This window comes from Doryrhamphus excisus, linkage group LG8, assembly GCF_037039965.1.
Source record: "Doryrhamphus excisus strain RoL-2023G ecotype Guam linkage group LG8, RoL_Dexc_Guam_v1.1, whole genome shotgun sequence".
NCBI lineage: Eukaryota > Metazoa > Chordata > Actinopteri > Syngnathiformes > Syngnathidae > Doryrhamphus > Doryrhamphus excisus.
Window position 1 is genome coordinate 14,928,457 of NC_136364.1, and position 14,259 is coordinate 14,942,715.

Here is a 14,259-nt window from a genome sequence, read left to right on the forward strand (position 1 = left end):
TTTTCTATTATTATGTCCACTCACATTGCATAATGTGAGTGTAAACATGACTATAAGGATGTTGTTTTATGTCTAGAGGGCTCTAATGTTAAAAGCCATATTGAAAACTGGTGTTCCATGTTCTAACTACATAAATATTTCATTCATAAATAAGCGATCTTACCTCGCAGAAATGACTATTCTTGTGTCTGGAATAAAAAAGATAAAAAACTGGCAAAATATAATTGGTATTAGTATAGAAAAAAATGCCCAAACAGTAACTGGTATTGGTCTCCAATCAAAAAGTATTACTACTTGTTTGCGCATGTATGAAAGCTTTATTGTCATTGGAGTCATCAAGGCATACAACAAAGTTACCACAGCAGATCGGAGTATAAAATATCATATGAAAACACACAAATCAAAATAAATATACAAAATAACGGAAAACCTTTATTATCACCCATTCTCCTCATGTCTCTAAATGTGCAAGCAAGAGTTAGTTTCACTTTATGTCAACAACCGCTTAAGTTGTTAGTTAGTCCCAGGTTAGTCGACATAAACGGCTTCCACTGTATTTGGGGAATTGACTGTGAAATGTATGAAAGCGTATCTTCTGGTTCCCGTACCAATATACCTTGTATTTTTTCTTTAGCTATCACGTGACGAGGCCACATAAAGAAGGTATCCTTCTTCTGGCACCGAACTTCCTGAGGGAAAAACCATCCATAAGCCTTTCTCCAAAAAACCAAAACACCCAACACAAAACCCGTACTTGACGGCTTTTAAAAAAGTACAAATACAATACGGAGAGAACAATGCAGGCAAACAATACAACAGCCCTAATCACAATACCGAGACAGAGGCGACGTTTTTACAAAAATCAATGCTACCATTTCTTTGTTTTAAAACCTCAAACTGACTGAAATGTCAGCTGCTGTCGGACCTTCTACTTCTTCTGGTTAACTTGGAATTTCCTGGTTGATCAACTATTGAAAAAAAATTGGTTAGTCATTGGAACTTACTATGTAAAAAAACCCAAATAGCTCATGAATCAAATAACCTCATATATTTGCTGTAATACAAAAATAGATGATTTGAAAATAAATTTAAACATAGAAAAATATATATAGTTGATCATATGTGTCATGGACTTGGTTAGTCGACAATGCTTTGTATGGATGAACGTCTCTATTGTCTTACTTTTTATTTCAAAAGGTGAAAGGATGAGTATGATTTACGATTTATGAAAGTGAGTTGTAGGACAGACTTCAGCAGATTCAGCATCCGGAGTGATGTTACCATACAGAACATTTTTCATCAGGGTTCATGGGGGAACCTTTCCCACAGTGGTAAACACGGGCAAACTCGTTGAATTGGGAAACGCTGCCAATCACTCTGCAAGGTTAGGAGAAAAAAAGCATCTTTTAGGAAACAAAATAAGGGTCCAGTTTAAAAGTTGCACCCGCTAAATTTTGAGAAAATAACAGATTTGTACATATATAAGCCGCATCAGACTATTGTAGTGTGCACGAGTCCGTGAGGAGGAGGAACCAATTATGAGCTATGAAAAAAGTCATGACAAGCTTGTCAATCCAGCGGAAATTGCAGGAGGTCATTACTCAAAGAACACTAAACTCATCACACAGTCACTTAACACTCATAAGGTATACCCAAGAAATATACCAACATGTCATCTTACAAAGAACACTAAACTCATCGCACAGTCACTTAACACTCATCAGGTATACCTAAGAAATACACCAAAATGTCATCTTACAAAGAACACTAAACTCATCACACAGTCGCTTAACACTCATAAGGCATACCTAAGAAATATACCAACATGTCATCTTACAAAGAACACTAAACTCATCGCACAGTCACTTAACACTCATAAGGCATACCTAAGAAATATACCAACATGTACCAAAACAATTTTAAAGTTGTCCCATAATGCATTGCGTCTCAGCACAGCATTTAATTGGAGGCCAAGTGGCATAGAAAATGCAATGCCAGAGCAGCCCAGAGGGCAGCTGACGTCATTGCAGTGCCCTGGCATGCATCAATGAATGCCTTCCTCTGATACAATTAATGGAGAAAACTTGAAGCAAGGTGTGCCTTTTTGAGTGTTAAGTTACTGTGTGATGAGTTTTGAGTTGTTGAATAATTTGTCTTTCCAGCTTAAATGTCTGTTCTTGGTCTTGAATTTTAATACATTTCTAAATAAATGTGACGTTCTAGTCCAGTGCCATTTCTTTGTTTATTCTTCTCTTCATCACTTAACTGATGCGATTTATGGCCATCACTTTACCTGTAGTGTTCTGGTGCGTGTTTATCAGTTAACAACTGCAAGTAGATCGACTGAGATCTTCTCTTCATACACCAGTTCTGGAATAAAGACAAAAGAATCATATCATGAACCAATACTGGGAATTATGTACAGCATCAGAATAATATACTGTATATTATATACATAGGATTGGTACCTGTGCAAAGGCGATGAAGAAGAGCTGTTCATGTGTGTATTTGAGGCCTGGGAGGGGCCTCTCAGGGCCGTGTTCCCTCACCCACTTCTGATATGCCTGCATAAAAAGTGGGTGGCTTTACAAATGTAAGACGCATTTAACAGGGTTGGGTACAACTGCGTTATAATTACTAACATTATTATTATTATTTTTCAGCCGCGGGTAATGTAGCTAATTACTATTTTGAATATAATTGTTACTAACCATGCAATGTGGCAGATTAATATGATGTCTATATCAACCATCTGGATGTTGCTTCAGTCGTCATTGAAGGTAAACTTCAAAGTACATAAAAAAAACTGATTGGTACGCATATTAGTATGCCATGAAAGATGGTCAGGTATGTTGCAGCAAATTATCCCATTTCACTTCATGGGTTCATTTGTTATAATGTATCTTTTTTTCCTTCCTTTTTTCCTTCTCTACAGTCTGCTAATGTGGCGACAGACAGAACAATAATATGCTCTTCCACCAGATGGCATTGCAGGAACTGTTGCCGTTCATACAACACAATGTGCCATGGCTTTTTTGTTACATTTAAATATGTGCCTTGGCTCAATAAAGGTTGGAAATACTGGCTGAGATGGTCAACACACCATCCTACTTTTGCAGCCTGTATGATATAAACATTGAAAATATGATTCCGGTACCACTTTACATTAATTAATGACTAATGACTGCTTCATTCACTTGTCACAAAGCAAGCAATCATGTGCAAAAAAAAGTCAGTGCACACCCGGCAAGACGTGGAAAAGAATTTTGTTTAAGGTAAGCACCATATTTGTTGATTTTCCCACATGAGTAATATTTCTACAAATGCGATTTTCCTACCAGTTGCACAATTAATGACATGTTACCTGGTTTCCTTTTTCAATTTAGCGAGCACCCGATGGAGTGAGCAAGTCAACGTGTCAACAGACGAGTCCCCTTGAGTCCTGATTCTATGAATCTGTGAGTACCACTTGAAATTGTAACTAATAGTACTTACGTAGTATGATAGCTTGAGTCCGCCCATGTCTGCTATGTTCTCCCCCAGTGTCAGACGACCATTCACCTAAAAAAAAACCATTTTATTCTATACTAGCATCTAAATGACAAACAAATTAATAGCACCCTTCTTAGCTCGCTTTCCATGTGAGATTTAACAAGCAGTTGATGTTTGAAATACAAGCATAGAGTCATGATGTGCTATATATATCACTATATTGACAGTTACTATGGTACCCATTATGTCATTGGATGGTCATATCACCTTGTACTTTGGTACGTGACAAAAAATAAATAAATAAAATAAAATTAAAGAAAAAACTGAAACTATATTAGGAAAGCAGGAAGTGAACAAATGTAACAGTTACTGATTGTAAAAGTACCAGGTGGAGGGGTCGGATTTAATAAGCTTTGCTTCTTCCTACTCCTTTTGGACATGTGGAACTGATTATGTGATGCATTCAATTGTAATTTGATGCATGTTCAAATGAAATTAAACCGTTACCATTACCAGATTTACACAAAAACAAACATTTTTCTGACTTGGATTTTAGGTTTTTGGGTGATTTTAGGCCCAATGTGTCAATTGTTGAAACAATTGCAATAATTGGCAGAAAAACAAAGAGATGAAACAAAAAAAAACCCCACTTAGCTTCGAAACACAAGTCCTTTGTTAAATGTTACAATTGCACTCCCTGCACTCACTCTTTGCAGACTTATGACATTTTACTGTTAATAACAGGCGAGATGAACATTAATTACACAAGTCAAGACTCACCCTCTGATTGTAAACGGTGAAATTGTTGTAAAGCTTAACAATGCATTCGGCCTTCTTCTGGAACTTTCTGTAACTGTCCTCGGTCCACCATTGTTTGAGGTTGCCGTGGCGATCATACTGGCCTCCTATGGATGTGAATCATAGTTTTTAAAACCCAAGCAAGGCATGTTGTGACAAACATTTGATGAGAAATACTGTAAATGGTCTAAGCAACCAGCAGAAATCGTGTTATTCTTACCCCAGTCATCATATCCATGGGTCAGTTCATGGCCAATGATTGCTCCTATTCCGCCGTAATTCAAAGATCTAGCAGCAGAAAGAAAATAAAACACCACTCAGTCTGTGGATGTTAAAATTGCATCGTATGGGATAACTATTTAATGCCCTAAATGTTGTATTCATTCATCCATCTATTTTCTATGAAGAGGGTGGCGGGGGTATGCTGGAACCTATCCCAGCTGACTTTGGGTGAGAGGCGGGGTACACCCTGGATTGGAATTTTGTACTCATTCATTTTCTACCACTTATCTTCATGAGGGTCGCGGAGGGTGCTGGAGCCTATCCCAGCTGTCTTTGGGCGAGAGGCAGGGTACACCCTGGACTGGTGGCCAGCCAATCACAGGGCACATATAGACAAACAACCATTCACACTCACATTCATACCTATGGACAATTTGGAGTCAGCAATTAACCTAGAATGTTTTTGGAATGTGGGAGGAAACCGGAATACCCGGAGAAAACCCACGCATGCACGGGGAGAACATGCAAACTCCACACAGAGATGGCAGAGGGTGGGATTGAGGTCTGTGATGTGAGGTCTGCGCGCTAACCACTCGACCGCCGTGCAGCCTGGAATTTTGTACTATATATGTACTAAATATTTAATGTTCCCCCCTACTGGTTCCTGTTTTTGTGTTCGTATGTACGTCAATCAGCCAGTCTGAGGAAGATTGACATGAAAGGATTCCACTGTAGCTTATTAATAATGAATTGATTTTACTTTTAGAATATACCGAGGGCCAATATGGCTCCCAGGTTGCACTTTAGACACCCCTGCCCATCCAATACAATGCGTCTTTCAACTGCACGTGGGAATGCTGACACTGAATCACATCCTTCCCGATCAATTGAACGCCTCACACGTTTCTTTCCTAATGCACACAATCCTCCGCCCCATTGCTGCCAAAGAATCTTGACCTCAACTGGAAGCTAGCTGTCGTTGCAGCACACGGGAGTCCAATGAGAGGGCACATTCAAGGCTATCCACATGACTACGTCCGAAAATGACTTTCTGACAGCTAGTCGATACGCTGCCTCCCAATGAGTCAGTCTCCCTTGCTAAAACCCACTGGCTGATTGAAGCTTCAATTACTGCATGTGATAGTGGAGGTGTGTGTGTGTGTGTGTGTGTGTGTGTGTGCGCGCGCATTTGGGAGTTTTGGCCTCCTGCAAGGGGCCATGCTCACATGCAAGCATGAATTAATATTTATTAGTGTGCGTGGCAGCAGGTAGTAGAATTAGTGGTGATCGCCGCTAATGAAGACATAAAAGTGTACGGTAATGTTGAGCACACAAACTGTTAGCGCTAATGATCTCATTTGTGAGCGTGTGTGATTTATATGAATAAAGAATGTGCAGCCATTTGGACCGAATTAGCCAGTTTTAGTTGCAGTGGAATAATAGTGAGCAGCAAGACAAAGCTCTATTGTATCGTCTTTTCAACGGATGATATTTCGATTGTGTCTTTACTCGTTATTTTGCAAAACATTAGCACACAATAAGCAACAATTTCTATGGCACAATCAAGTCGTGCATGTTGCAGGTAAAGTATGACAGGCAATTTATTTTCCTAATTTTACAAGTTAATGCCACTTCACTTGCAGTCTCCGCTCCGATGCTTCACTTTATAACGCTTAATTGCTCAACGACGTTCCAAACAACTTTTCATTCTCCACTTGAATGAATGGAAAACAACAGCAGTGTAGAAACAAGTAATTCACTATTGATGGCCAACTCCATTCCTTTTTCTGACTCCAGTTCTTGCGAGTCATTCACTGGAGTGAATCAGGTGCTCGAGTCGCTCGTCACAAGTCCGTGCCCAGAAACATACACTCATGAGTCAGTGAAGTTCACATCTTTCTGGAGGACCCAAAAGTTAGTGAAACTTGAGTTTTTGTCGAGTACCCGTATGTCAGTAAAACTGGAGTCTTTGCCGAGATCTTATGAGTAAGTGAAACTTGAGTCTTTGTTGAGCACTCTTGAGTCAGTGAAACTCTCTGGCTAAATGACTAAATTGAGTCTGTGATGCAGCACCAGTAAATCAATGAAACTCAAGTCTTTGTTGAGCACCTGACAGTCAGTGAAACTTGAGTCTTCATCGAGGGCCTTTGAATCAGCGAAACTTGAATTCTTTGTCAAGCATTTGTGAGTCACTGAAACTCAAGTCTTTGTTGAGTACCCATGAGTTAGTAAAACTCAAGTTTTCTTTGAGCACCCGTGAGCCAGTAAAACTCCAGTCTTGGTCAAGTAAAACTCCAGTCTTGGTCAAGTACCTATGAGACGGTGAAACTCCACGCTCTACTGAGTATGTGAGTCAGTGAAACTAAAGTCTTTGTGGGGTACCCGAGTGTCAGTGAAACCCAAGTCATCATTGAGCGCCCATGAGTCAGTGAAACTCAAGTCTTCTTTGAGCACCCATGAGCCAGTAAAACTCCAATCTTCGTCAAGTACCTATGAGACTGTGAAACTCCACGCTTTACTGAGCACGTGAATCAGTGAAACTCAAATCTTCATGGAGTACCAGGGGGTCAGTGAAACCCAAGTCATCATCAAGCACCTGTGAGTCAGTGAAACACAAGACTTCTTTGAGCACCCGCGAGTCAGTAAAACTCCCAATCTTGGTCAAGTACCTATGAGACAGTGAAACTCGATGCTCTACTGAACACGTGAGTCAGTGAAACTCAAGTCTTCTTTGAGCACCCGTGAGTCAGTAAAACTCCAATCTTTGTCAAGTACCTATGAGACAGTGAAACTCGATGCTCTACTGAACAGGTGAGTCAGTGAAACTCAAATCTTCGTGTAGCACCAGAGAGTCAGTGAGACCTGTGAGCCAGTGAAACTCAAGTCTTCTTTGAGCACCCGTGAGTCAGTAAAACTCCAATCTTTGTCAAGTACCTGTGAGACAGTGAAAGTCAAGGCTTTGTCGAGCACGTGAGTCAGTGTAACTCGAATCTTTGTGGAGTGCCTGTTAGTCAGTGAAAGTGAGGTGTAGTTGGAGTAATATTTGTACCATTAATGACATGTCTCCTGGTTTTTCAATTGAGCAAAAAACTTTGGGTTTTGATCGAATAATTGATGCCTTTCACATCATTGCAAGGAATGATTACCATAAGACTATATTAATACAGCAATACAGTTAATTGCTATTTTTGGACAGTGTGTGTTCTGACTTAAAGTAATTATAATTGAAAGTTATGTCAGGCATGTCCAACTTTTTATAGCCAAGTATTCAAGGATGCAGGGGGAACTTAAAAAACTTTTTCCCTGGTTCATACTTTGAAGTCAAAATGAAGGAAGAGTAGTGAGAATGGACGAGACACTAACAAAGAGAAGTCCTATCTACTGTCATGCACTGTCCAATTACTTAACTCAAATTTACTGACACAACCTGACAATGAAAGCTGCTCCATTAGCAGAGCCTCGTTCACTATTAATTGAGCTCTTTATAGGTCGTTAGATTGCTTCAATCAGGAGTTCTGGGACTTGAGGCAAGGAGTGGCTTGCAAGAATAACATGGCCTCTAAATACTTTGTGTTTTGGAGACACGGGAGATGTTTTTACGTCCTTGTGCCTGAATGATAGAAAGCTACTTACTGTGGGAACTCAGGGTTGTACAAGGTAGGCTGAAGGATGCCGGCTGGGAAAACTGAAAGAGCACAGACACAACATGGTGAGGACACACTCGACACACTCGTTTTGTGTTTTGGTTGCTTGACGGTATTTGACCTGGACGTGAAACATCAACTGAAAATTATTATTTTTTAAATATACATACTGTCCCTGAAGTCTGGATAATTAATAAACATCTAAATACAGTACATACAGTTTATCATGCAAAAAACACTTTTAAACTTAACTAATGAATAATTAATCCATTAAATACAGTATGAACAATGCATGAAATAATTAGTTAGAATAAATAATATTAATATAATATAATACAAAACAAATGTATCTTTAATGCCATTCTGTGCAGTGTTTGGTTGTAATTTTACAAGCTAAAGGAAACAAGGGACGTAGCATCAGTTTTCTACTCATAAAAAAAGGAGTAGGAGTCTGAGAATACAACGGCCAGAGATTCTGCAGTTGTGTTATTGTCATTTTTCTCTGCGTTTGGCAACATTTGACCAATCACGGCTGCTAAAAATGCTGACAAGTGCTTTGTGTGATTAAAAAAAAAAAGACGACCAAATGGTCGCATAGGAAGAACGCTGATAAGTCAGTGGCTCAGTCAATCAAGCAATCTGTAAGTTTAATGTTGCCCATCTAAGAGCGCTGCATTTAGACAGGAAAAAAAACCCAGTTCACGGATAATTAGCCAATCCATTTTCCAGTGATTGTATCAAAATCAATCAATGATAAGGCGTTTTTTTTTCGAGAATCTGGTGCCTTTGCTCAGCTGATGCTACAGATAATTGCAGGGAGGGCCACACTTAAGAATACAAATCATGTCGTAATTTAGTTGTGATTAGAACAGAACCCCATTCAAGTCCGGAGAGTAGCGCTCCATTGCTGTTGGGCTTACAATGACCCCCCACTTTGGCTAATGACATCCGATTCAACAGGCTGTGACACGAATAAATCTTTCTCCAACAGAAAGAAGCATTTGTTCCGACTAAACTTGTTAACTAGTAATTACAGCAGAGTAGGAAAATGAATTGACTAAAGTGGCCGCATCCTCCTTGAGAGATGTGCTTGAACTTATAATTCAAACCATTCATCCATCCATTTTCTTCTGCTTATCCGGATTCTCAGGAGGGAAGCCCAGAGATCCTACATTTCCTCCCCTGACACCTTGACTGCGATTAGAAATTCTGTCCTTGAAAATTATGAACAGAATCGGTAGCGATGGCGTAGCACTCCACCAATCCCGTTCTCCCAGAGCATCCCACACAGGCTACCGCAAGGGACACGGTCAAATTCCTTTTCCAATTCCACAAGGCACATGTAGACTGGTTGGGCAACCTCCCATGTACCCTCCAGTATCCTTGGAGGGGTGTAGAGGTGGTCCAGTATTCCCTAACCGAGGCCTAATCCCTATTGCACCTCCTGTAGCTGAGGTTGGACTGTCATACCCTTATCTCCAGAATAGACTTTTGCATGGAGGCTGAGGAGACCCTAACCTAGGGGTCAGCAACCCACAGCTCCAGAGCCGCATGCGGCTCTTCGGTATCTTTATTGTGGCTCCCTTCGCAAGTATTTTTTAAACACCCAAATGTGGAAAATATGCATCTTCGTAATGAGTTTTGGAAAACAATCTGACTTTCTGTGAGAAAAAACTTCTTCTCTGAACTACTTTGATACCCCAAAATTCCCTCCAAATCTGGCAGTCAGCCAAAACCTTTGGAGACTCGCAATTCGCTGCACATTTCTTCAGGCGTCAGATATTGAGGTTTAACCAAGATAATACTACCATTATCCTATGAGTTGGCATCCATCACACATGCACACTGCACTTATTGTATTCTGTTGTTAAAAATTGTTAAAATAAAAAAAAGATTAAAACTTTCAAAAAGATATTTTTATCTAGATAGATTTATAAGATGTTTTAAAATTATGTTTTGCTGCTCCAGTCTATTTTTCTTTCGTGAGCGAGGGGGTAAATTATAAAATTGGTATTATAAAATTGATAATAAAGGTTGCCGACCCCTGCCCTAACCCCTCCATGCCAAAAACATGGCATGCTTGCTCACTCCAAAGTACATTAATACATGTGATAAAGACATGTAAAAAAAACCCCTCAATTAATGCAATCGGTACTCCTGTGAGCTGATAGATAGTCGATAGTAAATAGTAAATGTTGTCAGCGAGCCCCGCCTGTGGCATCGGCTGTTAATGGGAAGAAGCAGGGTACTGGAGCCAACTTGCCCTGGCTCAGTCGGAGGAAGTGCCGTGTGAGTCCTGGCATTTTCTTTGTGAAATTAGGTGGCATGTCGGTGTGATTCGAAATTTTTATTGTATTTTTTTGTGCAGCCAAAATGGACACTATTATTTTTCCATTTTCAGACCTGAAAGCTGTACCGGTGAGTATTTGTGTTGCCAGTGTTTGAACAGTCACTCACCCATTTGGTTCTTGTTAGGAAGGTAGTATGCATTTAGAGCCTGTGGGGGGAGAAGCCACCTGTGGCGATATCAAACAAAACACACACACACATTCTGAATCCAATCCCAGTACATTCTCTCAACTCCGTAAAGCCCCTGGTGAGAAACATTCAGTGCCTGTGATCCCACAGTCAGGAAAAAACAAGGACAGTTCCAGTTTATGCTAATCCACTTGAAGCCAGACCCATCGATTGTCACCATATTCCCCAAGTGACTAACTCTGAAAGTGAGCGATGCCCTTGTTCCCAAAGTGAAAGACTGATTCTGCGTCACACAGAGGGGAGCAAAATACAAAAAGGAGGAGGAGCATTTATTTATTTCCCCGTGACAAGACAGAGTGAGCGAGCAATGAAAGATGCACTGTTTGGTGATAAAGGGGGAGTGTGTGATTCAACTCTTTAGGGTATTGAGAGTGGGCTAATGGAGCAGTTGTTCCGGGCATCTTGGAATAATAATGTGTTTTCAGAGCAGAGCATCAGTCAATCCAGGAGTATCAGTGCTGTATTTTACAAATGAGCTCCATGTTCCACAGCTCGTCAATACTGTCTGCTGTAGATAAGTAACTAAAGGGTCTTTGTGGAGTATGTCACTAAATCTGTTTTGTGGCAGTGGCACGGCCACATATGTATCAGACTAACAACCACAGCAGAGCAACAACTGCCATCATCGTCTCGCCTTGTACATACTGTATGGTTTACTATAGTAATGAACATTTTAGCATAAGTAGTCGGATGTTTTCTTGAGAAGCCGTCTGCTTTGTGTCCTTACATGCAAGTTTTATTACATTGTACCGCTCGTTATTCTCCAAGAACTTGTCTCGTCTTGCATTTATTTTGGACGCAGCGGCAGATTTTCCTTAGACATAAATGTTGTATAAAATATAAAACGGGAAACTCACGCTGTCTTGTCCACTTCTTCGTGAATCTTTTTGACTGAGAGCTTAATGTTGAATTTAATGCTGTTAAGGATATTCTTGAAGTAGGTTTTCTCATCCACGTCGAACTGCAGAACCACAGATAGAAAGACAGAAATGGGTTATATTAAGGATGACTTAGATTAGAAGTTTTTACAATATCAACAAAAAACAATAACACCTTATTATATTGGTTAATCATTAATCAGTTCCAGAAAGTCGGACTCAAACCAAAGCGGACTCTAACCAAAGCACATTTTGAAAGCAGTTGACTCTGTAGTTCCTTTCTAATGCTAGCAACTTTCTTCGGTTTCATTTTGTGTCAGAATAGCAGAGACGTAAGGTGAGAAACACTATTGAATTCAGTAAATAACTCCTAGCTTTACATGCAGGTGGTGTCCGTGTTGACCTTGCTTCTTTGTCTCATTAATTAATCTTTTAGATATATTTACATGCATTGTTCTGTGAAATAAAAATGCTGTGTGTTAGCATTTTTGTTTTTTTTTTGAAAAGGATTAATTGGATTTACATCATTTCTTATGCTATGTTGTTATGTCGAGTATGTTTCAGTTAGAGTCGGACCTTCTAGGATGGATTGACACTAACCAAGGTTTTATTGGTCATGATTTATTTAACAAGTTTTGCGAGAAAGTAAGGAACGTTTTCTATAAGATACATTTTATATTGAATATATTTATTTTTCGGTTAGCGCGCAGACCTCACAGCTAGGAGACCAGGGTTCAATTCCACCCTCGGCCATCTCTGTGTGGAGTTTGCATGTTCTACCCGTTCATGTGTGGGTTTTTTCGGGGTACTCCCACATTCCAAAAACATGCTAGGTTAATTCGCGACTCCAAATTGTCTATAGGTATGAATGTGAGTGTGAATGGTTGTTTGTCTATATGTGCCCTGTGATTAGCACCCCCCGCTACCCTCGTGAGGAAAAGCGGTAGAAAATGAATGAATGAATATTTATTTTTCACTGTGTTTTTTGTGGACTGCAGCACAGTAAAAGAAGCTTGATGTGTTCATTACCTGACATCATTGTGAGGAAAGAGCTGTTGCAAATATCGGTATCAGTTGATATCGGTAATGAAATGGAATGTTTGTTTCTTTCGGCTATGCTGGACAATATTGGTATTTTGTATATTGCTACAGAAACCAATATCCAGCATCTCTAATTCTAAATAAATAATGACATCAGTATTTATATTAATACATTTCCTTTAGTTTGAAAAACCTGAGGACATTTCTGCATATTAGCAAATTATTGTCATCATTTCAACCATGCATCCAAGAAATGTAGGCAGTTTGAGTATTTTTTGAAAACGTCTCCCGGATAAATCGTGAAAGCACACTGCTGATCATGACTTTAGTGCCATTTTCAGGCAGTTTGTATTTGTTAGCTCGACACCTCATGACATCCTCATGACTTGATGTCTGTGTTCTGTTCTACTTCACTTTATTGTAAAATTTATGGTCAGACCGGGTGTTCTCCCTTTGCCTTAGGGATCTAAGCAGTCCCACATTCTGGTAGGACGCCTAATAGTTGTGGAAAGAGATTGATCTTCATATGTCATGTGAACATTGAATGTACTTCCTGCTTGGATCAGTAAACTTAATCTGCAGGTTTTATCATGGGGGCTCCATTTTTTTCTCCCCTGTTTTCTCCATTTAAGTTGTATCCTAGGATAAATGATGGAAAATCACTCAGCGGGTAGAAAGAGCTGCTGAGAAAGTGCCTCACCTCATATTCTCGATCTATGAGCTCAGGTTTGAGCAGGAAATCCGGGTATCCTGTCATGACCATCATGTACTTGAGCTGAGAGGAAACATTCGGAGAGGATGATGAGGGGCAAAGTGACAGTAGAGAGTCTCTCCTCGACGACACATCAATTTGCATGAACTTGTATTCTGTTCTGGAGGCGGGCACACACGTCTGCACTCACACAGGCATCAACTAATCAAGCAAACCAAGTAAAATAGGATTACAGGGAAGCTCTTTATATTCAGCAAGGCCCTATAAAAGGATTATAACCCCATATTGTAAAAGTGTTAGAAGGGATATCTTGCTGTGCAGACCCTAAATCAGCACCACAGGGAGATCCCGATTCTCAAAGTCAAGTCCTTGATGTATTCTATCACTTAGTTTCATCTACCCAAGCAATCAGTCAAACCAAAGAAGAACTCTAAAAAGAATTAAATCCTTTACAAACACTAAATGGGATCTGACAGCGACTTGTGTGTGTGTGTGTGATGAAGAGGCAAAGTCGGGTTTTAAACCTTTGCTCTGGCTGCCTCCTTGGTGACTTCATCCATCCAGTCAAGCTCCTGCAGCCGGAGGTCCAGGGCATGCTTTATGTCCTCCACCAGCTCTTGCACCTGGCGGGGGATCACATTACATTTTGAAGTCCATTAAAACAGATTTTCTCACTCGGCTTCTTATGGTAAATGAATATAAGCTTAGCAGGGCAGCATATTTTCAGCAGATGTTGGAAAAATTATTCGGTTTTTTTCATGTGAAACTACTCTCGGTTGATCGGCCTTTTTCACATAGCCTACTGACTTCAAAATGATGTAACCCTGTATGAAACCTTGGGAAAATGATCCAATTATTCATTCATGAATGAATACACTAAATGTAATTAGTTACCATGGAGAAACCTTTTATTAAAATGTAAACCTTAAAAAAA

General features: G+C 39.8%; 1 protein-coding gene across 1 annotated transcript in view; it reads right to left on the reverse strand.

The window, feature by feature from the left end:
- Window positions 1–257: 257 nt before the first annotated feature.
- ecel1 (endothelin converting enzyme-like 1) overlaps window positions 258–14,259 on the reverse strand; it is a 39,505-nt gene continuing 25,503 nt past the window's right edge. Inside the window, exons 9-19 of the mRNA XM_058080268.2 lie at window positions 13,850–13,948; window positions 13,314–13,388; window positions 11,552–11,655; window positions 10,614–10,672; window positions 8,146–8,197; window positions 4,511–4,578; window positions 4,273–4,397; window positions 3,496–3,561; window positions 2,469–2,564; window positions 2,294–2,370; window positions 258–1,377 (exon numbers count right to left, since the gene is read on the reverse strand). Coding sequence (XP_057936251.2) covers window positions 1,278–1,377; window positions 2,294–2,370; window positions 2,469–2,564; window positions 3,496–3,561; window positions 4,273–4,397; window positions 4,511–4,578; window positions 8,146–8,197; window positions 10,614–10,672; window positions 11,552–11,655; window positions 13,314–13,388; window positions 13,850–13,948 — 921 coding nt within the window. The 3' untranslated portion in view covers window positions 258–1,277. The remainder of the gene's footprint in view (window positions 1,378–2,293; window positions 2,371–2,468; window positions 2,565–3,495; window positions 3,562–4,272; window positions 4,398–4,510; window positions 4,579–8,145; window positions 8,198–10,613; window positions 10,673–11,551; window positions 11,656–13,313; window positions 13,389–13,849; window positions 13,949–14,259) is intronic.